The following is a 20376-nucleotide window of genomic DNA, read 5'->3' as shown; positions in this document are numbered from 1 at the left end:
TAAATTAACTAAAATCTATGATAGAACTGAATGTGGTAATTGTAAAGCAGCAATTCTTCTAACAAAAGTGTTAATGTTAGTTACTTTATAAATTTTAATAACCAATTAATGTAAACTTAACTTTTCTCCAAAATGAAGGCTACAGCAATGTCATTAATGCATTAGCTATAGCGGTAATACTCACCTTTTCTACATGTAGGCATTAAGTTGTATTTTTCTTGCAAATTAATATTTTTGTTGAGGTTGTCACCTATATCTGAAATTCTACTTTGGGTTTTCTTCATAGGAGTCAAACGAATATCTTTTAAAGCACAAAAAAATAATGATTTAGGAATCAAAATTAAAGAGAAGACCATCTTCGCAGCTGTATTATTCATTTAATTGTGCTGGACTGGAAAATGTGCTTGGCAGGGAACTTTTGCCTTCCAGATCCCATGTCATATCAGTCTAAATGGGCTGATGAGTTGAAAATAAACAGTATTTTGGAAAAGGTTTAATTGGCAGTCCAATCTTGCTGGAAAAATTAATAATCAATTTTGAAATCTGGAGAAGAAATGAACCAATTAGCTAGTAAACAAATACCAGTAATTTGTTAATTTTGACACTAATATAAGCCCAAGATTTTCAAAAGTAAGAGCTAAAGTCAGGGTTCCTAAGTAAGTAATTTTCAATAGCACTGAGTGCTCATTGACTTCAATGGGTACTGCTGCAAGCACAGTAAGTTGGAATGTCAAGGCACTTATCTAGCAGCTTTAATATGGAGTTTGCAGCATAACTTCAGACTATTTTTAAACTGTGGTCATTAGTTATACAAAACGGTGTCAGGCACTAGCCGAATTTTAGCACTGTATGGATTTGGTTGATGGGTGCTGTGTCTAAGATACCACAACCACTTCATTTTAAATGAGAATCCCTCATTAATTTTCTTAAAAGAGTTCTCATATTTTATAGGGTAAAGTGATATACTGATCCACAACCAGTAGATTGAAATTTATTACAGAGATTATGGAACTGCATTTAGAGGCCGAGATATGCAGCTGTGAGTTTCAATCCAATTCTTAGTGCAGATGTATACATCACACCAAGACTCCCCTTATCACAAATGGCAGCAGTAACTAATAAAGGCAAAGAGGCTAAAGAATGAATGAATGAACGAGTCCTGAATTAAACTCCCCTCTCTTTCTGAAAGTTGTTGGTACATGTCAGGTTTATGCAAATTATTGGAAGGCAGTTTCAGGGCGATTTGCAGCTGTCCTACACTTTGTCAGTTCTGTGAATGGCTAGGAGACTTCAGTCTACTAGGTTATCAAGCTGAAAGTTTTCTCTACTAAGGCCACTAAATTTTCTTGCCTTTTTTTCTGTTTTGTTTGCAATATTTTGTTTTGTCTGCAATATTTACAATACAATGCTTTTGTTCCCGGAGAAGTGCTTTCAAAATACTGTAAAAAACCTGACTTTATGCTTACCAGTATATTCTTGAATTAATCCACAATTGTGAATGCGTATATACAAAAAGTTGTCCAAAATTCTCTGATCTTACTGTGTAACCTGTCAATGTCAATTTCAAGAAAAGTCGCATGATTCTCCTCTCACATTGGTGGGAATCAGGAGGAAACCCACAGAGCCAATAGCTTGGCATACACTAGAATTAAGTTGATGTAAGCTGCCGTATGTAGACCTAGTTGTGCCTGTATCTACACTTAAATTTGTCCCCCACTAATAAAAGTGCCCTGTTACAGGCACGTTGTAACACCACCTCCCCAAGTGCCATCCAGGTAAATACACTGAGTTGACACAATGCTAGGGTGGTGACAACTATCAGAGGGGTAGCCAAGTTAGTCTGTATCTTCAAAAACAACAAGAAGTCCTGTGGCACCTTATAGACTAACAGATATTTTGGAGCATAAGCATTCATGGGCAAAGACAAGCTTCGTCAGATGCATCTTTGCCTAGGAAAGCTTATGCTCCAAAATATGTGTTAGTCTATAAGGTGCCACAGGACTTCTTGTTGTTTTTGAATGCTAGTGTATGTACTGTGTTAATTATCTTGATCCTAAGAGCCATGCGTGTCTGTGAATAGCCAAGGTAGACCCAGGCAGGCGCCTGCACAGTTCGCAGGAAAAGGACGCAAGAAGCTGCATCCTAAATTCCCTGGAAGGAGGGACTCAGTGGTGTCTCTGCCTGGCCCTCATCCCTGCCAACCTGGTGAACAATGACCTATAGAGCCCCAGCTCCAGGTCCCTGCTGCCTTTACCGGCACTCCCTGCTTTCCTGCTGCCTTCCTTTTCCCTGCATAACACTGCCTCCTTCTTATTTGTCTGTACTCCCTATCCCCCTCCAGATTTGTTGTACAGATGGAAGTAAAATCAGGATTACAGATTACTGATTAGATGAGGATTGGATGCGGATCCACATTTTTTAACTGTGCAGGGTTCTAACTATTGGTATGTTTTTTCACTGAGATTTTTTTTTCTACGTTTTCAGTGCAGCTCTCATTCTGTTGTCCCTGTACTGACGAGTTGTGGTGAGCTTGGCGCACAGGTCTAGGAATATGGCCCAAAAGTTTTGCAGCTACTAATCATCCCATGTCATTCTGCCAGGAGTTGCTCATTTCATAGGTCCAAAAGCAGTGCTTCACCATCTCTGCAGCTGCCCTAGGATCACCAGCCTTCAGTTGGTTCTCGCAGTGTCCAGAACAAGCTGTTGTCCAAGAAACGTAGAGTAGTGGTGGTCAGGGACTCTCTTCTGCAGGGGATGGAGGCACACATCTGTTACCCTGACATTTCATCTTGGGAGGTATGCTGCCTGCCAGGGGTCCGTAATCCGAGATGTGGAGGCGTTGTCGAGGATTATCCAGCCCTCTGACTACTATCCCATGCTTCTCATCCATGTGGGCACTAATGATACTGCGAGGTGTGACGCTGAGCAGGTCAAGAGTGACTTGAGGGCTCTGGGGGCATGGGTGAGGGAATTTGGGGCACAGGTGATATTCTCCTCAATCCTGCCTGTCAGTGGTAGGGGCCCAGGCAGAGACAGATACATTCTAGAGGTGAATGCCTGGCTTTGAAGATGGTGTCACCAGGAAGGCTTTGGCTTCCTCAACCACGGGATGCTATTCCAGGAAGGACTGCGAGGCAGAGATGGCGTTCACCTTTCGAGGAGGGGAAAGACCGTATTTGGACACAGACTGACTACCCTAGTGAGGAGCGCTTTAAACTAGGTTCAACGGGGGCAGGGGAGCAAAGCCCACAGGTAAGTGGAGAACATGGAAACCTGGGAGATTGGTCAGAAATGGGAGGCAGCATGGGCAACAATGTTAGAGTAAAAAGAGGGTCAGGGCAAAACAGGGAGGCAAGGTCAAATCAATATCTTAGATGCCTATATACAAATGCAAGAAGTATGGGTAATAAGCAGGAAGAACTGGAAGTGCTAATAAATAAATACAACTATGACATCGTTGGCATCACGGAAACTTGGTGGGATGATACACGACTGGAATGTTGGTATTGAAGGGTACAGCCTGCGTAAGAAGGAAAGACAGGGAAGAAAGGGGGGAGGTGTTGCCTTATATATTAAAAATGTACACACTTGGACTGAGGTGAAGATAGACGTAGGAGATGGACGTGTTGAGAGTCTCTGGGTTAGACTAAGAGGGGTAAAAAAACAAGGGTGATGTCCTGCTAGGAGTCCACTACAGTCTGCCTACCCAGGTGGAAGAGGTGGATGAGGCTTTTTTAAACAACTAACAAAGTCATGCAGGGCCCCGGATTTGGTGGTGATGAGGGACTTCAACAATTCAGATATATGTTGGGAAACTAATATAGCAGGGCACAGACTATCCAGTAAGTTCTTGGATTGCATTGAAGATAATTTGTTATTCCAAAAGGTCGAAAAAGCTACGGGGGAGAAGCTGTTCTAGGTTTGATTTTAACAAATAGGGAGGAATTGGTAGAAAACTTGAAAGTGGAAGGCAGCTTGGGTGAAAGTCATCATGAAATCATAGAGTTCACAATTCTAAGGAAGGGAAGAAGGGAAAACAGCAAAATAGAGATAATGGATTTCAGGAGGGCAGATTTTGGTAAACTCAGAGAGCTGGTAGGTAAGGTCCCATGGGAAGCAAAACTGAGGGAAAAACAGCTGAGGAGAGTTGGCAGGTTTTCAAAGGGACATTATTAAGGTCCCAAAAGCAAGCTATCCCGCTGCATAGGAAAGATAGAAAATATGGCAAAAGACCGCCTTGGCTTAACCAGGAGATCTTGCATGATCTCAAAATAAAAAAGGAATCATATAAAAAATGGAAACGAGGACAAATTACAAAGGATGAATATAGGCAAACAACACAAGAATGCAGGAGCAAGATTGGAAAGGCTAAGGCACAAAATGAGCTCAAACTAGCTACAGGCATAAAGGGAAACATGGTGGCTTTTTATGAATATATTAGAAACAAGAGGAAGATCAGGGACAGGGTAGGGCCATTGCTCAGTGAGGAGGGAGAAACAGTAACAGGAAACTTGGAAATGGCAGAAATGCTCAATGACTTCTTTTTTTCGGTCTTCACTGAGAAGTCTGATGAAGGAATACCCAACATAGAGAATGCTAGTGGGAAAGGGGTAGGGTTAGAAGTTGAAATAAAAAAGAACAAGTTAAAAATCACTTAGAAAAATTAGATGTCTGCAAGTCACCAGGGCCTGATGAAATGCATCCTAGAATACTTAAGGAGCTGATAGAGGAGATATCTGAGCCTTTATCCATCATCTTTGGAAAATCAAGGGAGATAGGAGAGATTCCAGAAGACTGGAAAAGGGCAAATATAGTGCCCATCTATAAAAAGGGGAATAAGAATAACCCAGGAAACTACAGGCCAGTCAGCTTAACTTCTGTGCCAGGAAAGATAATGGACAAGGTAATTAAAGAAATCATCTGCAAGCACTTGGGAGGTGGTAAGGTGATAGGGAAGAGCCAGCATGGATTTGGAAAGAACAAATCATGTCAAACCAGTCTGATAGCTTTCTTTGATAGGATAACAAGCCTTGTGGATAGGGGAGAAGCGGTAGATGTGGTATACCTAGACTTTAGTAAAGCATTTGATACTGTCTCACATAATATTCTTATAAAAAAAATAGGCAAATACAATTTAGATGAGGCTACTATAAGGTGGATGCATAACTGGCTAGATAACCGTACTCAGAGAGTAGTTCTTAATGGTTCTCAATCCTGCTGGAAAAGTATAACAAGTGGGGTTCTGCAAGGGTCTGTTTTAGGACCAGTTCTGTTCAATATCTTCATCAACGATTTAGATATTGGCATAGAAAGTATGCTTATTATGTTTGCAGATGATACGAAGCTGGGAGGGGTTGCAGCTGCTTTGGAGGATAGGGTCAAAATTCAAAATGATCTGGACAAATTGGAGAAATGGTCTGAGGTAAACAGGATGAAGTTTAATTAGGACAAATGCAAAGTGCTCCACTTGGGAAGGAATAATCAGTTTCACACATACAGAATGGGGAGAGACTGTCTAGGAATGACTACAGCAGAAAGGGATCTAGGGGTTATAGTGGACCACAAGCTAAATATGAGTCAACAGTGTGATGCTGTTGCAAAAAAAGCAAACATGATTCTGAGATGCATTAACAGGTGCATTGTGAACAAGACACGAAAAGTCATTCTTCCGCTCCACTCTGCATTGGTTAGGCCTCCACTGGAGTATTGTGTCCAGTTATGGGTGCCGCAGTTCAAGAAAGATGTGGAGAAATTAGAGAGGGTCCAGAAAAGAGCGACAAGAATGATTAAAGGTCTAGAGAATGTGACCTATGAGGAAAGGCTGAAAGAACTGGCTTGTTTAGTGTGGAAAAGAGAAGATTGAGGGGCGACATGATAGCGGTTTTCAGGTATCTAAATGGGTGTCATAAGGAGGAGGGAGAAAACTTGTTCTTTTTGGCCACTGAGGATAGAACAAGAGGCAATGGACTTAAACTGCAGCAAGGGAGGTTTAGGTTGGACATTAGGAAAAAGTTCCTGTCAGGGTGGTCAAACAGTGGAATAAATTGCCAAGGGAGGTTGTGGAATCTCCATCGCTGGAGATATTTAAGAACAGGTTAGATAGACATCTATCAAGAATGGCTTAGACAGTACTTGGTCCTGCCATTGGGGCAGGGGGCTGGACTCGATGGCCCCTCGAGGTGACTTCCAGCTCTAGTATTCTATGACTCTATGAAATTGCCACATTTTCTGTTGATTCGGTTCTTCTTATGACATTGCAAATATTTGAGGATTGTGCATCCTGTGGTTGTAGTACTTATGACAATAGTACAGAGTTATGCAGGCTTCAGAGATGGCGGGTAGTGAGGAAGGATGTAGATATCTGTCGGATTCATACATAGGTGCAAATATTATGGGATATAGATTACATTATGAGATGAAGACTGCTGCATGCCAGAACATTGACCCTTTGCTCCAAGTCACCCCTGCCCGCCTCATTTTTCCCCCATCCATTGTCAAAATTTCCCAACACATATTGCATTGGTAAATGAGTTATTGCACACTGGGAAACCTACCAATGGTGCATGACACTGAGCACCTACACAAGTATATGTGGTGAGTACATGCAGTGCTGACTCAAGCAGCCAAATATGCATGCACATATGCAAAATACTAACTGCAGTGACTTTGTGTCAACCTAACTTGCATCAACAAAAGTTTAGTGTAGACATGGACAATGGCATGAGAGGAGAATCTGTCCTGTTATATTTAAAAAAAAAACGATTATGAAGGAGAAACATATTTGAAAAGTTTATAAGACGCAACTAATATCTCTGGGGATCTAAAGGTTAAATAAAGTATTCTAGAGATGGTGACCAGATGAATTTGTCGACTGATAAAAGCAGAAATGCCTACAATGATTCTTTCTTTGTTTTCTGCTACACAGAAATGAGATAGTGTCTTATTATTATTGGAGTGGCATAGTTATATGTAATAGAGTACACAGAGGTGAATATAATTCCCCATACAAAAGATCTCACAATGAAGACTTGCATGGTATGTCTTACACAGCACCTGGGAGCAAGACTCCAAGCTAGGATTCACAGACTTGTGCTAGTGGTGCTTATACCAGCATGCTAAAAATAGCTGGGTAGATGGCATTTTATGTTGCGGCTCAGGCTGTTAAGGAGAGCTCCAGCTTGAGCCAGGACATAAACACAACATTTACATACTGTTTTACCATATTAACACAACCCTCAATACAGCAAGTCTGGATCTGGGCTTGGAGGCTAATGCAGAAATGCCCTTGTGTGTATGTGCAATAGAATTTCTTATTCAATAAAGAGTTTTTGCACAACCCTCAGTTGCAGGACTGTGCACCTTACTTTGGAAATTTTCCTGAGGATTTTTTCTACTCTTGAAGGTTGACAACTCTGTATTGAATCCTCCTTTCTTAACTGGTGTCAACAGGATTTCTGGATAGCACAGGAGAAACATTTTATCATTAGCATAAATGCCATCATTAAAAACTGTTTTAGTCTAAAAATCCAGTTTCTCTTCTTTTTTTGCAGTAGAAAGCTGTGTGTATTTGAGGATGTACTTTCCCTCACCCTCCATCTTGATCAAGGTTATAAGTTTCTCACATCACTAAGAAAGTGATATTGCTAAGAGACAGGGCTTATTGAGCTGTCATACACCCATTCACTCATAGTTATTTGATCTTTGTTTTAAAAAAATAATCTCCTCTTTCCTAGGCAGGAATTTATTAATTTTAGCTAAGAGGACATACAATCTCATTCAAGTCTGTAATAAGAATATACAGACAACCAGTGCCTTTTTTTTTTGTTTAAAAAGAAAAAGAAAAAGAAAGAAAGAGGTGCCAGTACTCAGCCGGCACTTCACCCCATCCCCCTGCAGCAAATCCCATGGCTGGAGCTGCTGAGGCACCAGTACTCAGTACCAGCACAAAAAAAGCATGGCAGACAATTATCAAGGAACAAACAAGAGAGGTGTACATTATAATCTTTACTCCCAGGGATTAGGGGGTGTAATCATGATCTCAGGTATATGCCAGTATAAATTCATCACTAACTCCAATTAAACTAAGTGAATTACACCAACATAAGATTATGAGATCAGAATCCGTTAAAACAAATCAATAATTCAAAGACCTATAAACTATACTTTTATATATTATTAAAATTCTCTTATTTACTCTTAAAAGCCTCAGAACTACTGTTATTATAGATAACCGATTTTCTTAGACCCCTTTTATATCTCTCTTCAGCTTCCAGAATAGCTCTGTGACGATCACACTGATGTGGACAGGTATGCAAGATCTTGCAAAAATTTCTGCTGTTGAATGACAGTCCTACTGCTGTACATCCTGCGGGGGGAAAAAAACTGTGTTGCAGAAATAGCATGTATAACCCTATCTATTTGTTAAAAATATCTTCAGAGTTGGTTGTTGACCTTATAGAATCATAGAATACTAGAACTGTTAGAGACCTCAAGAGGTCATCAAGTCCAGTCCTCTGCCCTCACAGCAGGATCAAGAACCATCTAGATCATCCCTGTTAGATATTTATTTATGCCCATAAGCATGAATTTCAGAATAAGTCCTGCTTATGCCACAATCTTTCCACTTGATATTTTAATTTTCTTCTTTCATGTTCTACAATGCCCAGCCTTGACACAGCCAGCAAACAGTTGTTCTGAAGCCCCAGCATGCACTTCTATGAGCTTTGCCCGCAAAGATGCCAATTTATTCTTAGCTTTCCATGTACACATCTCAAGGAAGATTAGTCCTGAAAAGTATTTTTACACTTGTGTAAGCAAGACCTGAAGGAATGCTTCCATTACAGCTTGCTCACATGGAAGAGAAACCCTGGGTGTGTCTATGTAAATACAGTTTGCTCCTGCTTTGCTAATTTTGTTAAATATTCAGCTGACAGAGTGGTGTTTTGCTCATTACAGTCAGCTTGGCTGGTGCTAGGTCACAAAATATGTTTATACTAATTAGGATAGCTCTAATTATTGTGGGAATAAACAAAAAAGACACTGCTTCACCAGGCTCAAATGAGGGAGCCACTCTCACTATAAAGAATGAGATTCTGGGCATGTGCATGTAAATACAGTTTGCTCCTGTGTAGTTACATTTGCTAGACGTTCAACTAATACAGTGGTATTTTGCCCATCGTTAATATTGAACACAGGATTTGTGAAATACTATCACCAATGCTTGCAATCATTATGGGAAGACAGACTGTTCTAAACCTATTTGAAAAGGAGAGAGATACTGACAGTTTAAGGAACCTCAGACAGACAAGGGATCCCCTGCCACACCTCTCTGAAGATGGGGTGGGAAAGCAGGACTATCAGTAAGCAGCCTATATGCTAGAACCCTTTTAACAATGTGCCATGAATGAATGCCTCTACAGTGTTACACCCAGAGAGAATTGATTCTCTGTTGGCAGACAGCCAAGTGAGCCAATGGGTAGGGGAAGGGGAATAATTTTGAACTGAAGCAGTTGCTGGAGAAGAGAGAGATCAAGCTGGTTAATCCTCAACAGGTTTAAGGAGTCCAGTAAATATCCTGGCCACATCATAATCCTGGCATACAGATATGTTAGTAGAAGAAAATACCTAGTTAGAGGTGATCAGGCTATTTTTATTTTGGGTTTGGTGTCAGACTTCTTAGGTTGGTTCATACATTTTCCTCTGAAGACTGTAATTTCTAAACTGAATCCCAGGGAAATAATTCTCTGTGCTCAAAACTTGGTTTGTTTTTTGTTTTGTTTTGTTTTGTTTCATTTGTTTTTAGCTGCTTCGATAATACCTACCAACCAAGTACACTGTATCACTTTCTTGGGTATATATTCATCTTTTGTTTTGTTAATAAATTACTTTTTAAAGCCCTGATTTGATTCCTGTGTTCTAGAGGAGCATCTATGTATATCTATGCCTAAGGCTGAAAGGTCAGCTATTAGATTGAAGCTTAATTACTTTCTTTTGTTTTCAAGATGTCTCCTAAGGGAGGGATAAAAGGGCGTGATCACTCTACAGGGAGACATTGTAAGTGTGTCTTTCTGGTTATAAAGATTTTTTTTTCACTTGGGTGATGGAGGCAAGCTCCCAGGACCAGGGAATCTATGACCTCGGAAGCTTTTAAGTAGAAGCCTATAGAGGTGTGGTATTTTAAAGGTCCCTTGCAGGCTCCTGATTTCCGCATTCAGTGTGTCAGAGTGGGTATGAGCCTTGACATATTGACACAGACATTGCACATTCTGGAGCATTGCAGTTTTGCACTGCTCCCATTAAATGACTGTGACTTCATGCTACAACAGTGTAGGCAAACGTGTGTACAAGATTAGACAACAAGTTGGATGTTGTAACTTTAAAAAAAAAGTACATGTTTATCACAGGGTGTTGGTCGTGCTGTGCATACACATCCCAGTGTGTTGGCTTGGCCCTTTAAGATGGAGGGGTGTGAGTTCAAAAAACATGAGTCATGCAACTGCAGGTTGCAAGCAGCAACGGCTGAGACAGGCTGTGCATAGTAGGGGGAAACTGAGGCTGTAGCTACACTACATAATTAGGTTGCATTTGTTAAGGTCAATTTTCTAGCACCCGATTTGAAATGTTGAGGGTGCATGTCCACACTGAAACATAAAGTTGATGGAGTTTGTCCCCATTAGGGTTGCCGGCTTTGACTTTGTCAGCAATGCATTGTGGGTACCTACCCCGCAGTTCCTGCTTTTCCATTGCATTGTGCGTTTCTGTCCCACTGTCTGATGGGACAAAAATATATCAAGGGTGTTTCTGGGCGTGTGTTGTCAGCATCCCATAGTACACTTGTCTCCTCCCACTCCCTTTGTAAAGCAATGACAAAAAGTATTTTCACACCTTTTTTATATTCATGCGGATGCCACTGCAAGGCTAGCATGGAACCTTACAGTTTAAAAATGTGGCAAATATTGTGAACACCTCACATATCGTGCTGTGGTATGTGCAGAGACTAAGCAGCTGTCAGAGTGATAAAAACTAGGAGGAAGACACGGACAGATACAAATGTGAGACACTGGAGAGGAGGAACAGGGAGATGCTGGCTGCACTGGATGCTGTGTACACCGAGCAGGACCGGTTCTGATGTTGTGAAACAAGCTCAGACTAGTGGGACCACACTGTTCTGCAGGTATGGGATGATCATCAGTGGCTATAAAACTTCTGCGTGCATAAGGCCAATTTCATGGAACTCTGCAAACTGCTTTCCCCCACCCTGAAGCACTGCAATACAAAAATGAGACCTGCTCTGGCAGTTCAGAAGCATGGAAATTTGCAATGCCAAACAGTTACCAGTCAGTGGGCAATCAGTTCAGAGTGGGGAAATCTGCAGGCAGGCTGGGGAAGGGGGAGGGACTGCTGTGATCCAGGCAGACAAGGCAATCAGTATTCTTCTGCTATGAAAGAGAGTGAGTCTGGGAAATATGCAGGACACAGTGGATAGTTTTATGGTGATGGAGTTCCCTAACAGTGGTGGGGTGATAGATGGAACACACATCCCCTATTTTGACACTAGACCACTTTGCAAAGAGTACCTAAACCACCAGGGGTACTTCTCCATGGCATTGCAAGTGTTGGTGGCTCTCAGGGGTCATTTCACCAACATCAGTGTGAGATGGCTGGGAAAGATGCATGATGCATCTTTAGGAACTCTGGTTTGCTCAGAAAGCTGCAGAAAGGAACTTTATTCACAGACCAGAAAATTACCGTTCTCAATGAGGAGACGTCAAGTGTGATTTAGCTTACCCCTTGCCCTCTTGGCTCAGGAAGCCATAGACAGGCTGACAGGACCAAAGTAAGGAGCTGTCTAACTACAGGCTGAACAGAATGGGCTTTGGCCATTTAAAAGCCAAATTCAGGAGTCTCCTGACTTGTTTAGACTTCTGGAAAGGCAACATTCCCTTTGTGATGGCAGACTTCTGTGTGCTGCATAATTCATGTGACAGAAAGGGTGAAAATTCCATGCCAGGCTGGCAGGCCAAAGCAGATCACTAGGCCACTAATTATGAGCAGCCAGACACCAGGGCAACAATGAAACCACAGTGAGGGGCACTGCTAATCAGGAAGGCTTTGAAAAACAGCTTTATGAATGGCCAGATAGCAGTGTGACAGTCATGTCAGTTACTCTTAAGAAGGCCCCACGAATGATGTGTGTTTGCCCATAAAGCCTCACCACACCATGCAAAACAAGCAATAAAGATGCTGCTTTTATGAGCTTAATCATTTTTATCAGAAGGACATTAAAGGAGTTTATGGCAGGGGCTTCGGAGGATGGGTAAGCAAGGGCATTTTGCCATCACAGGTGGGGGAATGTCAGCCTCAGATGTGTCCCTGGGGTGCCAATGTGGGGGAGGTTAGGGAACATGGTGAGGAGGGCATGTGGTTCAACAAGGGCTGCAGTGGGGTTCTGTGCTCCTGTACCAGGCACTGAAGGATCTCTGTTTGCTGCTTCATCAGCTGCAACATCTTCTCCTGGAAAAGCAAGAAGTCCTGTGGCACCTTATAGACTAACAGATACTTTGAAGCACAAGCCTTCATGGGCAAAGACCCACTTAGACAGATGCAGTCTTCTCCCTGGTCTCCATTTATGCTGTTTTAGTCCTCTCCTTTCTTCTTGAACAGCCTGCCTCTCTCCCAGCATGGTGGTTCTTCACACATTTAACTGTGCCCTCTCTGTGTGGGTGGCTTCCATGTGCTCTATGAACGTATCTTCCCATGTTTGTCTCCTCCTGTAGATGTGCCCGTCTAACACCTGGAGGGCGAAAAATGGGAGGAGCAGTGGTCAAAGAGCCCACCGTTGAGCACACTGCAACAAACATAAGTGAATATCAGAAATTAAGGATATAAACTCATCTATAGTAAACGTAACAACACACAAAGGAATTTCATGAAAGAACCTCTGTAAAAGACAATAGGGATATATTCCATGCAAGGACAAATTTTGGCTTTTAACCAGCCTCTGTGCAGCAGATATTACATAGAGGTCTTAAAGGGTCAGTTTGACTTGGTTCACTCCTGGCCATATTAAGATACAGACTGGGGACATGCTTTCAAGCCTGTGATTGCAAAAGCAGTTTCTGCAGCTGTGCATGCTGCAAGCACATGGGGAAGGCGGGCTGGGGCTGAGGCAATAGCAGACACCACATGCTTCTACTCCCCCTTTGCTGGAGCATTGAGCCTTTCCCTTCCCCCAAAGGGCAGGGAAGAAAAAGGGTGATGGGGAGGCAAGCATGGCAGTGTGGTTGTGCTGCTGGGGCTTTGTGTCTCTCACAGTCACCGTGCCCTTCTACCTTCCGCTCCACTGTGACAATGGAAGTTTCGTTTCCATCAGCAGCTTAGGAAGGGGAGGGGAGTGGAGTGGACCAGGCATGGCAATGCAGCTTGAGCTCTCCTTTCTGTGGCTGTGTGCCTGGCTCTCCCCATTGCCCTGCGGTCTCTCCCCAACTCCCTTGGCTGGGACAGTGAAAGTTGCCATTATACCAGCAGCCTGAGGAAGGGAGGAGTGTGGTCTGGGCACAGAGAAGCTGCTTAAACTCTCTTTTCTGTGGCTGTTCACTATATGGTTCCCCCCGCTTGGCTGGGACAGTGAAAGTTTCCCTTCATCCAGCAGCCAAGAGAAGGGAAGGGGATTGTGCAGGCATTGTGGAACAGCTTGTGGTATCATAAAGTATCTTAATGCTCCTTCCCCTGTTTCCTCTAGGTTGTAAAGAGAGATATTAGTCTTAGAATAACAAACACTGATAAGGATCGGATGCCTGGCTGAATGTGGGCACAAGGCTGGTTGACATGCTGCACTGCTCTGTGATGCCATGATGCCAGATTACTTACTGGTAGCTTGGCATGAAAAGGTGTCCTATTGAGGAGGCTGGAATAAAACAGGCCCCCCACAAAAACCTTGTGAGAAGAATTAAAGAGTACCTGGTTGAGAGCTTTATGGAGATGTGCAATGAGGATCGGTGGTCTGTCAGCAGATACATTAACAAGCTGTTCTGGGGGCCTCAGGCTGTGTAGGTACCGCGCCCATCACAGATCACACTTCTTCTCTCTCATCCGTGTCCTCCTTGCAGTTGCCAGAGGTTTCCTCAGGAATCCCTTCAGAGGTATCCAGACTCTTTGGGGACAGTGGTTAGGTCACTCCCTAGAATCCTACACAGCTGCTCATAGAAGCAGCATGTTTGTGGCAATGACCCAGAATGTCCATTTGCTTCCTTTGTTTTTATGGTACATATGACAGAGCTCCTTCATTTTCATGCAGCACAGCTGGGTCTCCCTGGTGTATCCTTTTTTCTCCATGCCCTGTGAGATCTTGGTGTATATCTGCCTTTCTTTTGCTGCTTCCTAGTTTTTTCAGCAGAGGGTCACCTCCCCAAGCCCAATGGCAATGAGATCCTGGATCTCCAGCACACTCCTTCCGGGGCCGTCTGCAACTTGGGAATTCAGATGTGCTGCTGAGGTGTTCTGCCTGCTCCGCTCACCACACTGGCCAAACAGGAAATGAAATTCAAATTCAAATTTTCCCAGGCAGTTTCCTACACTACCCTGGGGAGCTGAAAGAGGTGGTCAGAGGGGTCACATTGGAGAACTGTGAGACACATCCAGAAACCAAGAATGTCGAATTTCACAATGCTCCATCTGCAACACCCTAAGGTCAACTATGCAAGGTCGAACTTGGTGTTACTCCTCAGGAAAAGCAGAAGTACAAAAGTCGACCGAAGGAGCCCTTAAAGACAACAAAATGAACCCTATAGTATGGACTGATTCCTTAGAAATTCAACCTAAGTCACCTAAATTTGACCTAATCTCCTAGTGTAGACCATCCTTAGGGTTAGCAATAGAGCAGGGTGAAGATTTCGTGGTCAGGAGACATATTTAGCAGGGAGAATATGTTCTCTCCCATTTCCAGAAAGCAGGAAAACATCCAAGTGTGCCTTATTTTGAGCCTTTGTATTTTCTGTTTGGGGATGGGATTTGAACCTTAACTGTTGTGTGGGGGCTTTACGTACATTGCTCTGTCTGCTGAATTTGCTCCATGGCATATAGAGACAATTACACTAAATTATCAGGGAGAAAAATAGGTTAAAGGCAATAGATTTATTAGAATTGTTCATGTGTCAAATCAGATGTATCAAGTAATTTACTGTATTTCTGTTGAGGCATGATATAGTATCATAATAAAAAGTCTAATATAAATATAATTTACCTGAGCATCTTAAATCTGTCATTTTAGAAGATGTAGAATTAGTCAGAATACTTATTTCCTTTTCTGTTGAGTCCAAACAAAATGTGACTCGTTCTAAATTTGAAAAAAGATATATTTCACTAGAATGGAAATGTCTCAGTGTACATAAGTTCACTTTTGTTTTAGATTTCAAGAAGATACATAGATGTTTAATTTACACAACAGCAAAGAATAAAATATAAGTCAAATGGGAATTTATTGCTCTAGTATAAATCCAGATTAACTTCACAGAATTCAGTAGTAATTATTGCATCACTGCATGCGGTGGACCTGATCCATTTGATCTTACCAATTTTATTTGGCGTAACCGTGTAAAACTGATGATTAAGTTGGAAATCAGGTTGCTTGCATTTTATTTCAAATCTAGAGTCTGGTCCTGCAAAACCTTACATATATAGTAGTCCTTACAAATTTAGAGTGATGTTACACAACACAATTTAGCCCCCCCAAGATACCAATCAAGCAAACACGCAAATGAGAAATTTTTACTTTTCTAAATCAGTGGTGTCCAAAACCAATTTAACCGATCACCACATGCCCACCTGTCCCCACTGGCCAAGCACCCCCCCGACCAGGTGCCCTACTCTCCCCTGCCCACCACAGCCAAGAACCCTACTCTCCACCTGCAGCCAGGCACCCTACTCCCTGCCCCACAGCCAGGCACCCTAGTCCCTGCCTCCAGTGACTGATCAGAGCCACCCAGCCCAGAACTGCGCAAGCCCCAGAGGAATGAGCCCCAAAGCTGCGCCGAGCACCAAGAGCCATGTCGTGCCACACAAACCACCCAGCCTATCCCCAAGCCGAGCCACCCAGCCCAGCCCTGAGCCCCACCAATGCCCAAAAGCTACACTGCCCAACCCGCCCAGCACAGCCCATCCCCAAGAGCCATGCTGCACCGCCCGAGCCACCCAGCCAAGCCCGAAGCTGCACAGCCAGACAGCCACACCACAATGCCTGAACCGCCCAGTCAAGCCCAGAGAGCTGTGCTGGTAAGCCCTGAGCATGCCACAACACGAGCCACTTCTGCTGCTGCCACCACACTTGTCCCACCAAGTGGTGGGGTGCATACGCCAAGGGTGGAGGGCATTCCACGTGAGGCTCTAACGAGCCACATTCACCATATCACACTGTACAGTTTGCCGCATGTGGCAGACAGCATATTGGACACTGTGGCTCTAAATTATCAGTAAGTTATTCAATAATAACTTGATCAGCTGTACCCGATCAGAAGTATGAAAATGCACTGTTATAATGAAGCAGAGATCAACACTAATCCCTTAAACCCCATCCCGCAAACATTTACACATGCTTAAATATGCAAACATGCTTAATTTAATCCATGAGTAGTCTCGCTGACATAAAAATGGAACAGTACACATACTTACATGCAATTTCATATGATTGCTTCCTTTATCTATCCAATATTTAGAGCAGTGTACAAATTCTTGTACAAATTTTAACCTCTCTAGTCTGGCACCCTCAGAAGCTGACTGCCATCGAACCAGAGAATTTGCCGAACCATAGGAGGTCAATATTTATCTAGTGGCATTACCAACACTTCCACTGCTTACTAGGTTCTTAAGAAGACATTTAGGGGTAAATTAGAGCGGAATAATACCACAGAACACTGAGACCCAGAACTGGTGGCTGTAAACAAAGTTTACTGGCCATCAGGAAAGTTGGCCACACCCATAAGTGGACATCCAGCTAACTAAAATCATGCTGGACCATGGATGTTGCCCAAATAGAGTGACAGACTAGAGAGATTCAACCTGCTCGACCCAATGAAATTTTCAGACATACCAGAAAACATTATCTAAACTCATCTTCAGTAACGTTAGAAATTGTTTTATAAAACAAACCCCAAGAGTAAAACCCTTTAGAAGATAGACTCTAAAAAGAAATACAGTTTCATTTTAATACTTATTTAATATGAAATTCCAAACCCTGGGAAATATTTAAAATTTTGTAACACTTCACATAATGAGAGTGTACATACAGTATGATACACACTGTATGGTAAAATATAGAAGTTAACTGATAAACAATATGGATCATATTTTACATCCAGTAACAATTCATAACATGCAACATGATCTGTAAAGGAAGAGTATACTTCAGTTATTTCTACCTGCTACTTGTGCCTGTTTCAGATTTTTAACCGTCAGTGTTGGCTGTTTAAAACAGTATTCACTGGAAAATTCAAAAAACACATTAATACAGTTAAAAGCAAATTTCACAACATTTAAAATAACAGAAATGTAAAGCTTGAAGGGATCTTGAGAGTTCACCTACTCCACTGTTTCTTTTTGAGACCAAAGAACACCAAACAATAATAGCCTTTGTATGCGGAACACTTATGAAAATTTTCTTTAAAAAATTGTTGTCAGATCAAAATAAAACAAAAGAAAACAAAACACAAAATCCAAACAGCAACATAAACAGCAAAACCAAAATGAAGTAATTTTATCAGATATCATAGCAATGAAGAAGTAACATTGTATCTGGTTTTAAAAACAGAAAATACAGTCTTATGGTAAAACTTTGAATCATTTTTCCAAACACTCGTGGCACACCTCTGAGTTGTTCACCGAACACCAGTGTTTCACGGAACGTAGTTTAAGAAGCACTGATCTAAGCAGTCCCCTGTGCTGACGCACCATCCAGGTGTGTATCTTTTTTGTTCTTAAAACATCAAGTGATGGAGATTCCACAGTTCCCTCAGAACCTAATTCCAGCGCATGACTATGCAATAACTTCTCTGCATCTACTAAAAGTAGGAAAAAATTAATGGGCTTGATTTCCTGCCAGCGTGATTCAGGTTAGATATTAGGATAAACTCTCTAAACATAATGCCCGTGTCTACACTAGCCCAAATCTTCAAAATGGCCATGCAAATGGCCATTTCGAAGATTACTAATGAGGCACTGAAATGCATATTCAGCACCACATTAGCATGCCACCAACTGCAGCTCTTTGAAATTGCTGCTTTTTGCTGCCACGCGGCTTGTCCAGACGGGGGTCCTTTTCAAAAGGACTTCACCAACTTTGAAATCCCCTTATTCCTATCAACTTCCTATCCCCTATCTTCCTATCCATTTTCACTAGCTTCTCCTAATCTTCCTCAATGATAACGGTATGATCCGTGAACCTCAAGTTTTTAATTCTTTTCCCGTGCACAGATACCCCTTCTACCTCTTCCTTGATCTTGTCCATCACTCTCTCCAGATGTGCGATGAAGATACTTGGCGATATTGGATCTCTTTGTCTTGTACCTCTATTTGTTTTAAACCAAATTCCCAACTCCCCGCATGTTCTCACCGCTGTCTCCGCATTGTCACTGATATCATTCAACAACTGTATCAGTCTGCTATCCACTCCATATGACTCCAACACTGCCCAAGTTGGTTCTTTCGTCAAGCTTTTTCCACTATCAGTCTTAGTGCCAATATCTGCTGTATGGTACTTCTATCTTTTCTGAACCCTGCTTGCTTGTCTGTTATGTTCTTCTGTCTGTGATCTTAATCTCTCCATCAGTATCATCATCAGCACCTTGCCTAGATGACTTGTTAGGGCAATCATTCTGTAGTTCTTGCACTCCACTGCACTTCCTTTCTTGGGTATTGTCACTTGCACAGATCTTGTCCATTCCTTAGGTGCCTTCCTTTCTTTCCATGCTATATTACGTAATCAGTGTGTTTCCTGAATCATGCTTTCTCCACCGTATTTGATCATCTCTCTTGTGATCTTATAATTTCCAGGGCTCTTGTTCTTTAGTCGTTTCACTGCTTTTTCTACTTCCTCCTTTGAAATATCAGTCTTGATCTTGATGCTCGGTGGAGGTATCTCTTTCAGTTCTTCAATCAATCTCTCTGAGACATTTGGGTCCAACTGTGCTTTGTATAGGTCGGTGCAATATCTTATCCATCACTGCACAATCTTCTCCCTGTTCATGAGCACTTCTTCGTCCTCATCTTTGATCACCATCTGCTTTGGCTGCCATTCCTATCAATATTCTTAATTGTCTTATACACCTCCCTGGTCTTGCATTCACCGTAATATCTCTCTATATCTTCACATTACTCCTCTAACCATTTCTCCTTATCCTTTCTTGCTGCTCTCCTTACCTCATTGCATTTCATCCTATATTGCTGTTCTGCCATCTCAGAGACATCTCTTCTGATTTTCAACACTCTCTTCTCTTGAGCCAACTTCAGTGTCTCCTGGGTAATCCACTTCTTATTGATCTTTTCTTCTTCTGGAACTGTCTGCTCAATTGCCTCTTCTAGAGCGATGGCTATCCCTGCGAATCTCTTATCTAGGTCTTTCTCTGTGGCGATATTCTGAATCTTCTCTTTGCTGTTATGTATGCATTCCGTTTCTTCCTCACATAGCCTCACCATGTTTCTTCTTTTCTTAAACTCTGTCTTACATTTTCTTTTGAATTTTATCTTGATGTTTGCAATCACTCGACTGTGGTCTGAGTCTATATCCACTCCTTGGAAGGTTTGGCACTGCTGTACTGATGTTATCCATCTTCTTCTTATCAAAATCATATCTATCATGTACTTGGACTTCCCATCATTCAATTGTCATGTTCACTTCCTACAGTCCTTTTGTTGGAATCTCATGTTGCAGATCACCATCTCATGATTTGTAGCAAACTCAAGTAGTTTCCCACCTCACTCATTTCTTTCTCCATATTCCAACCTTCTCATGTCTCTCTCCCAACCTTCATTATCTGTTCCAACCTTCGCATTCCAATCTCCTCTGATGATCAACACATCTTTCTTTGGTATCTCCTCCACCGTCTTTGTCAGGTCTTTATAGAATAGCCCAATCTCTTCCTCTGTACTGTCTGACGTGGGTGCATACACCTGAATGACTGAGATGTTGAACGGTTTTGCTTCAAATCTCGCTACCATCATTCTTGCACTCACCAGTTTGTATCCTAATAATGCTCTTCTAGCTGTTTTGCTAAGAAGAAATGCAGCTCCTGCTTCATGCCTCATTTCATTTCCTGACCAAATGACTTCACAATCGCATCTCTCTCCTGATCCCGTCCAATGCATCTCTGCCGGTCCAAGTATATCACA

At 42.2% G+C, this 20376-nt stretch overlaps 1 protein-coding gene across 1 annotated transcript in view; it reads right to left on the bottom strand.

The window, feature by feature from the left end:
* Positions 1-20376, bottom strand: part of TERB1 (telomere repeat binding bouquet formation protein 1) — a 50902-nt gene that overhangs the window by 4016 nt on the left and 26510 nt on the right. The window contains exons 13-17 of the mRNA XM_075008787.1: positions 17412-17473; positions 15242-15334; positions 8195-8365; positions 7365-7454; positions 185-301 (exon numbers count right to left, since the gene is read on the bottom strand). Coding sequence (XP_074864888.1) covers positions 185-301; positions 7365-7454; positions 8195-8365; positions 15242-15334; positions 17412-17473 — 533 coding nt within the window. The remainder of the gene's footprint in view (positions 1-184; positions 302-7364; positions 7455-8194; positions 8366-15241; positions 15335-17411; positions 17474-20376) is intronic.

Source organism: Carettochelys insculpta, chromosome 14 (genome assembly GCF_033958435.1).
Source record: "Carettochelys insculpta isolate YL-2023 chromosome 14, ASM3395843v1, whole genome shotgun sequence".
Taxonomy (NCBI): Eukaryota; Metazoa; Chordata; order Testudines; family Carettochelyidae; genus Carettochelys; species Carettochelys insculpta.
The sequence above is the reverse complement of the archived record's forward strand: the minus strand, read 5'-3'. Positions and strand labels throughout refer to the sequence as shown.